Genomic DNA, 6,871 nt, shown 5'->3' on the forward strand with positions numbered 1-6,871 from the left:
CTATTTTTATGTATGAGGCTTTTTTAGTCTGGCAAAGGAGTAAGATAAGGCAGCTTCCTCTGAATTTTTTAGTCAAGGTTCAGTTACATTTCTATCCCTCGGCAAGAGCAACAATTTTCAGCAGCTACAATTGGAATTAGGGATGTGTATTTATTGCTATTATCTTTTCTGGCTCAGATGGGCCATTATCACTGCAGGACACCATGATTAATGACAAGCCACGTGTGATTCTTCTGTAGCAACAGCCCTTGAGGGACAAGGCGCTTTACAGGCTTCTTTGGGCCCCACACCTCTACTGTGCCATGGGGTGAGTGGGGAGACAGTAGATGTCCCTGCCACAACCGGGAGGAGGGAGGGGAGAGCTGCTGCTTCCTAATCGTGGCTCCAAGGAGATTTTTCTCCTTACACAAGGCGTCCCAAGACCATGCCATCTGCCCTCTTGCATGACACCCTGGCAACAAAACTGCATCTTGTCCATTCATTAACCCCACAGCTGCAGCACATCTCTGAAGATCAACATCCCGTCCTGACTCTGCGTCGTGCAAAATTCCCCACGAAGGCTGCTCCTACAGCATCTGCCAAAGCTGCGCACGGGTTTCTTTTCCTAGCTTTGATTTCCAGCCATGGGATTGCGTTGCTCCACAGCTGGCTAACAGCAATGTGCTCCCCATCTAGACACCAGTATAGCCCCCATAGTCAGATCCTTTGGAAAACATGCAGCACTGTTGAAGGAAGCAGTGCACAAATCCATTTCAGCAGCAGCACAAGAACAAGAGGTGACCCAATACCCTCAGCAGCAGGGTTCACCGGCTCTGCTGTGCCACCCCTCTTGACCCCCTCCCAGACACATTGCTGTGTCTCTTGGCTGCAGCACCGTGTGGCCCAGAAACAGGTCTGTTTGGGAAACAGACCCCCAGAAGCCCATCTCTGGCACTCAGCTGACGAGTATTTCTGGGCATTTTCCCTCCGTGCCTAAAATGCCAAATAAAACAGTTGTTGAGAGCATTACAACACTCTTGCCAGAGGCAGCCACAGTTCCTGCTCAGTTGTACAGGTGTCACAGCATCCTAAACACAAGGAGCAGAAATGTTTCAGGCATACAAAGTCATACTGAGGTGTCTCAATTGTGGTGTAAAAGCCCCATTGTGCTCTCCCCACTCCTCCAGTTTTTGACTGTTGCTGCGTAACTGCACTATGAAACCCTGCTCATTTCTTACATCTAGTAACCATAGAAAAACATGACCACAGAAGTAAACTCCAGGAGCAGGACAAGCCATGGTCCTCGGTTATTGATTCCCTTTCCAGGGCTTTGAGTGCTGTAAAATCTCCTGTCCCATCCAGAAACGCGCCTCACATTTTTTTTATTTTCCTCCCTTTCATTTTGGCAAGCTTCAGGTTTGAAGGATGCTGTTGGCGAAAGGGAGATGCACGGGAAAGGGCTGGAGTTGTAGAGGGTGGAGGTTGTCACAGAGCCGGCTCTGCGAAGCACCCCAGGGAAGACCAAAGAGAGGAATGGTGAAACCAATTTTGCTACAGGCACCTCCTTTCTTTCTTTTAAAGTGAGGGGTAAAAATGTTAATTTTTGCCTTATCCGCCCGGTGGCTCTCAGTGTGATTCCAGAAGTGTCTGTGGTAACGCCCCCCATCATTCCCAGCTCTCATCGCTGCTGGAAGTTACCGTCTAGAAGCCACAGGCTGAGCCCCGGCTGGCAGGAGAGGAAGAGACCCCACGGCTTTCGGTGGGCTCTTGGCCCCTCACCCTGGATCCCCCCATTTTAAGCTGCCGTGTCCTCGGCTCTGCTGGCGCAGATGAGCTGGGCTTGTCCTGCCCCAGCGCAGGGTTGGCACTTCCCTCTGGTTTAAGGTGCTGGGCCGAGCAGAGGTGGTCCCCCCGCGGCCCTCCTCGGCCGGGGTCGGGGGGCTGCTCTAGCTCTGCCACCCGAGTTTGGAGCCCTCAGTCGCGTGAGACTCCCGCCCCCGCCCCCGCCCCACACCAGCCTGCGGCAGCACCCGTCCCGAGACCGCGCACAACTCGCTGCACGTAATGGCGGCGGGCGGAACCCGCGGGAAGCGGGGGCCCCGCCCCCGCCCCCCATTGGCTGGGACGCGGCCGGTTTTCCCGCGCGCGCGCGGCGGGGCGGCATGGCGGGGGAGCGGGCGGTAGGGCTGGTGCGGGAGCTGCACCGCGCCGCTGGCGGGCACCTGCCGCCCTTCCGGGTGAGCGGGGCCCTCGGGAGCGGGGCCGGGAGGGGCCCCGAGGGGCCCCGCCGGCGGCCCGCTCTCACCGAGTGCGCCCGGTGTTGCAGGCTGAGGGGCTGCGGCAGGCTCTGGAAGAGATGCGGGCGCTGTACGAGCGGAACCAGGCGGACGTGTGAGTGTCACGCCCGGCGCGGGGCGGCGCGTCCCGCAACGCCCAGGCGGTGCTCTCACCGCCGGCTCGCACCTCTCCAACGCGGTTCATCCTCCAGGTCGGAAGCGAAGTCGGGACGGACGGACCTGATTTTCCTCATCCGGTTTCGGCACTGCTGCCTGCTGCGAAACCAGCGCTGTGTCCTGGCCTACCTGTGAGTGCGGCGCGGGGGGGCTGTCGCCGCCCGTTGCGGGCACGGGGCGTGGGTTCATCGCCTCCCGGGCCGGGCGAGTGGTTTCTCCGCGAGGTGCCTGCAGGGCCGTCTGTCTTTGTGCTCGCTGCTGGTACCCCCAAACGCTAGCACAAAGAGAAGGCGCCTTTTCCTCCCGCTCTCTAAAAGTTTTAGTTATTGCGTAGGCCAAAAATCACACCTTTTTACGGAGGTGGGTGGAATGGCCCAAGTTTTTGCTCTCTGCTGGGAGGGCAGACTGGGGCGTGAGTGTTGCCCGGGGCTATGAAGATGCTGGGTTTGCCCCTTGATTCTTCCCCCAGGTATGACCGGTTGCTGCGGATTCGAGCACTGAGGTGGGAGTACGGCAGCGTCCTGCCAAACACCATCCAGTTTCACATGTCAGCTGAGGAAGTGAGTCAGCCTTGTCTTAAGCTCTGCACCTCTTTCCACTTATTCCCCCTGATGGATTATCTATTTAGTAGAGTCAAAACAGGGTGGACTTCTCTCCCCACTATAGACGTGACACTTAACATGCCTTTCTATAAATACCGATTTGTTTATTTATTGTCTATGGGTACAATTCCAAATGGATACTGAGTACAGGTGAAGCCTGGCACTTTTAAGGATCGAGTGGCCTTCACTTGATCAGACTTGCAGCCAGCAGAACTAGGCCTTCACATGCTGCTCTCAAATGCCATCTGTAGGCAAACATACAGAGCTGCCAACCTTAGCAGCACGCGTCGTACCCTGAATCCAGATTGCTCTGCCTCTGGGGCAGTTTTTCCCTTTCGAAGAGCTTGTATTCACCTTTGGCTAGCATGAACACACTTGGAACAGTGGTCTGACAGCACAAATAAATTAGATCTCACATATCAGGGACCTGTCTTTCAGCATTAGCTGTTCAGCTTTGCCTGAGATTGCTGTTAATGTCCGCAGGTGGAGTGGTTCAATCGGTACAAAAAGTCTCTGGCTACCTACATGAGGTCAGTAGGAGGAGAGGAGGGGCTGGACCTTACACAGGACGTAAAACCTCCTAAAAGCCTGTACATCGAAGTAAGTGCAAGATTGTTCACAGACAGAAACCACCAAATATTTTGCCCAACCGTCTTTTTTTCTAAACAATTCCACCCCCATCCCAAGTCAGAAGGTCATTGAGCAAAGCCTTTGGGAGCACCAAAGCTTCCACAGGCTGCTGCCTTTTACTCTTTACACTCTGCCCACCAGAGTTTTACTCCCTCCTCCACTGAGGGCTCAAACTATGTTGAAAGGTAGCATTTCTAGTCCATGGGGAATTGGTGTGCTGGGGCGAGCGATCTCAATACCAGTGAGAAGTTTTTTGCAGCATTTTGCAGAAACTTAACCAACTCTCAGATCAACTAGAAACCTTGTTCCTATCTTAAGGATTGTTACCTAGTTTTCTTTGTTGTTATTTTAAATGGGCTCTGATAGATGAGACTATAAATCATTTTACACAATTGACAGAACAAAGCAAGAGCAATCAGAGTCAGTGCTCTGTTCTGATTTTCTCTTAGAAAGAACATGTAGTGGCAATCAACTTGCTCCTTAAGACAGTTTCACTGTTAACACATTGGCATGTTCTGGTATCTATGTGGGGAGGTTCTCCTGGAAATGCTGTTTCTGTTCCCTGGACTCTGTCTCTTGTGCTGCTCTTCCTGTAGTCTCTGTGGAGTGCTGGGCTGGTGCTCGCTGGTGCTTCTTGCTCCAAGCAGAGGCAGGAAGAAAACATCAGGTAGAGTCCACAGACTGTGGGATGGGTCCAGTTTTGCATTTTCAGGTCTGCTCTATATTGAGGCTCCAGAAGGCAGGTAGGAATGTGTCTTCTGATGATCTGAGAGCTGTGTTTCCGCTTTGCAGGTGCGGTGTTTAAGAGACTATGGAGAATTTGAGATTGATGACGGTACCACCGTCCTGTTGAAGAAGAATAGCCAGGTACCCATAACAAGAGAGTGTGGTCCATTCTCTTCCTTCCCTTTCACTCCCATGACACCCCCCTGCTTATCCCAGCTTCACAGCACATCATAGTTCCTGCACACACAGCTGCTTGCACATGCTGCAAGCTCTCTGCATGGCCCGGGAGTACAGTTCAGCTCTGCCTGATCTGGTACCACGGTGCAGCAGGCATACAGCACAACAAACAAGAGCTGGTTGTGTGCAGCCATGAATCCAGTCTGCCTGGGTTTCAAGGAAACTTTGTGTTTCTGTGCAGCACTTTTTACCCCGCTGGAAGTGCGAACAGTTAATCAGACAAGGAGTCCTCGAGCACATTCTGTCGTGAGCATGCAAGACAGGAGAGACAACCCTTGCTTGGTGGCCTGTGCACAAGAGGGACTGAACTCTGGTGTGTGCAAGACTTAAGCACTGCAGCACTTCTGCAGTGGGCACCTTGCCACTTCTCTTAACAGCCTTTAATACCTGGCATGAAGATCAGCACTGAGTTTATAAATGATGCAAACCAGGGCCAGCTCTTCGTGACCAAAGGGTGCATACTGGTAATGTAGTGATCCTGGGAATCCAGCATAGTGGGAGGTGGCATAGGAGGGGAGTTGGGTGGGTGGGAAAGGGAGGGAAGGGGTTGTTATCCAAACTCCACGCTACAAGCAGGATTTGTGAATGCATTTTTGTTTGGAGCAATCCTTTGTTCACACTGTGTATGTGGGAGTAAGAGACCAATCAGCTGGGCTCCAGAAGCCAGAAAGGCTCCACAGCTGCAAAATAAAGAACTGCTTCAATCTTCAATTTAGTGTTTTTCAAGAGTTAACATTGTGTTTATTAAACACTCAACTCAACACTTAAATGCTGGCCTAACCCATCCTGACCCTGCAAAGTGATGCTCAACTGGTTATTCAGGTGTCTCATTGGAGCTTCTCCTCCAAGTGTCAGATTAGGCTGTGTGAGCTTCTTTTAAGATTAGACATGAAGCCCTGTCTCCTGTCAGAGGCCTATAAATGTTTTTCTTTAAGGTGCTGACTGAATGACCACTGCAGTCTGCATTATGGACCGGGCCAAGGTTTCTCCCAGCATGTTTGGGCTGTGCATCTGTCCCTCTATGAAAAGTCTCTTTCCACAGAGCACTGGTCTGGCAGGGCCTAGGAACTATTTGGAGTAGGGGTGGGAAAGGGAGCAGAGAGTTTTAAGGATTCCAGTTAGCACAAAACCAGAGCAAGGCTGAAAAGCTGCTCTCTCAGTCTAGTTTTTCTAATGGAGCTGCTCACTCTTGAGTAGTGGCTGAGAGATAACACTTCCAAAAACATAAGCCCTGGGTGAGACTAGAGGCTTGCCTAGCCCCCATCTCTGACAGGAGTCAAAAAGCAAACACTTAGGGAAGAATACAGGAACAGGATAAATGCCCCAGACATTACTGCATTGCTCTCCCAGCCCCAGCCAAGGAACTTCCCTGAGCTGGCCCACAGCCTCTGTGGTGCTTCCCTCCTTGTAGTGGCCCAGCTTCCCTCACGGCCATTGTAACCAGGGCTGCCCCCAAGGGAAAGAGAGAAGTCTTAGTTGTTACCCACTAGGGCAAAAAAAGCACACCTAGACTACGGAAGCCTCCCCAGTCACAGCCTCGAGCCATCTTCTGGCACTGTCTCAGGGCCAGGGAACTCCTCTGCCCTAGCAGGCTGGGATTTAAAAAGCAGAGACCGAGTTTTAGCTCACAGCCAATTTATCCACTTTTGTTCTTGAAACAACAGCCTGAGCTATTTTTAAGCCCTCTTTTTTTTTTGTATTGACTTTGTCCAGCCTCTGGTTTACTACCCTGATCCAGTCAGGCTTGTCTAGTCTCTTGTGTACAATAGTCTCCATAGCCCCCAAAATCCTAGGAGTCCTTTCACAGCTAGTGGCAACCACAGCCCCCATAAATACCCTCTGCTCTGCACAGAGCAAGGCAGGCGCGCCACGATAAGAATGCGTCCTCCATGCAGAGGGTAACGCCCTGAGCAGATCAATAAATTTAATATTGGCTCATGTGAATGCTTGGCTTTGTGGTCTTTTAGACAACTTATTTTGCCAAGAGCAGTACTCACTGCCAGTGTGTGAAGGCCAAGAAGGAAGGCAAGATGATACAGTTCACTTACCATGTCTCCTGGTCTCTTTTAAAGAAGTGCAGTGCTGAGTAGGGGGTCACCAAGCCTGCCCCAAGCCTTGGAGACTCAAACTGAAAGAAGGTGCTTCCCTCAGCCTCTCTGCCCTGTTAACCACAGAGGCAACAATCTGGCAACAGTTTGGTTTGGATCCTAGGCTCAGGCTTTAGGAGGGACACAGACTCCTAGA

General features: G+C 52.0%; 1 protein-coding gene across 3 annotated transcripts; it reads left to right on the plus strand.

Moving 5' to 3' along the window:
• Positions 1-1,753: 1,753 nt before the first annotated feature.
• Positions 1,754-6,590, plus strand: GINS1 (GINS complex subunit 1). Of its 3 annotated transcripts, XM_086743571.1 has the most exons (7): positions 2,116-2,216; positions 2,306-2,370; positions 2,468-2,563; positions 2,902-2,992; positions 3,518-3,634; positions 4,457-4,531; positions 4,809-6,590. In XM_086743571.1, exons 1-7 carry the CDS (start codon positions 2,142-2,144, stop codon positions 4,875-4,877), a joined length of 588 nt encoding a protein of 195 aa, XP_086599697.1. In that variant the 5' UTR covers positions 2,116-2,141; the 3' UTR covers positions 4,878-6,590. The 3 variants fall into 3 exon arrangements, with proteins under 3 accessions (XP_086599698.1, XP_086599697.1, XP_086599696.1); XM_086743572.1 differs by lacking the exons at positions 2,116-2,216; positions 4,809-6,590 and adding an exon at positions 1,754-1,881 and having other exon boundaries at positions 4,457-4,786; XM_086743570.1 differs by lacking the exon at positions 4,809-6,590 and having other exon boundaries at positions 4,457-4,786.
• The last annotated feature ends 281 nt before the right edge of the window (positions 6,591-6,871 follow it).

The sequence above is a fragment of the Chlamydotis macqueenii genome, chromosome 3 (genome assembly GCF_036417535.1).
Source record: "Chlamydotis macqueenii isolate bChlMac1 chromosome 3, bChlMac1.mat, whole genome shotgun sequence".
In the NCBI taxonomy this organism is placed as follows: Eukaryota; Metazoa; Chordata; class Aves; order Otidiformes; family Otididae; genus Chlamydotis; species Chlamydotis macqueenii.

Excerpts from the sequence above, each read along its gene's own strand:
- GINS1 (XM_086743570.1), top strand. The coding sequence starts at position 2,142 with ATGGCGGGGGAGCGGGCGGTAGGGCTGGTGCGGGAGCTGCACCGCGCC. Across the intron at positions 2,993-3,517 it reads TTCACATGTCAGCTGAGGAA|GTGGAGTGGTTCAATCGGTA; the intron begins GTGAGTCAGCCT and ends TAATGTCCGCAG. Across the intron at positions 3,635-4,456 it reads CTAAAAGCCTGTACATCGAA|GTGCGGTGTTTAAGAGACTA; the intron begins GTAAGTGCAAGA and ends TCCGCTTTGCAG.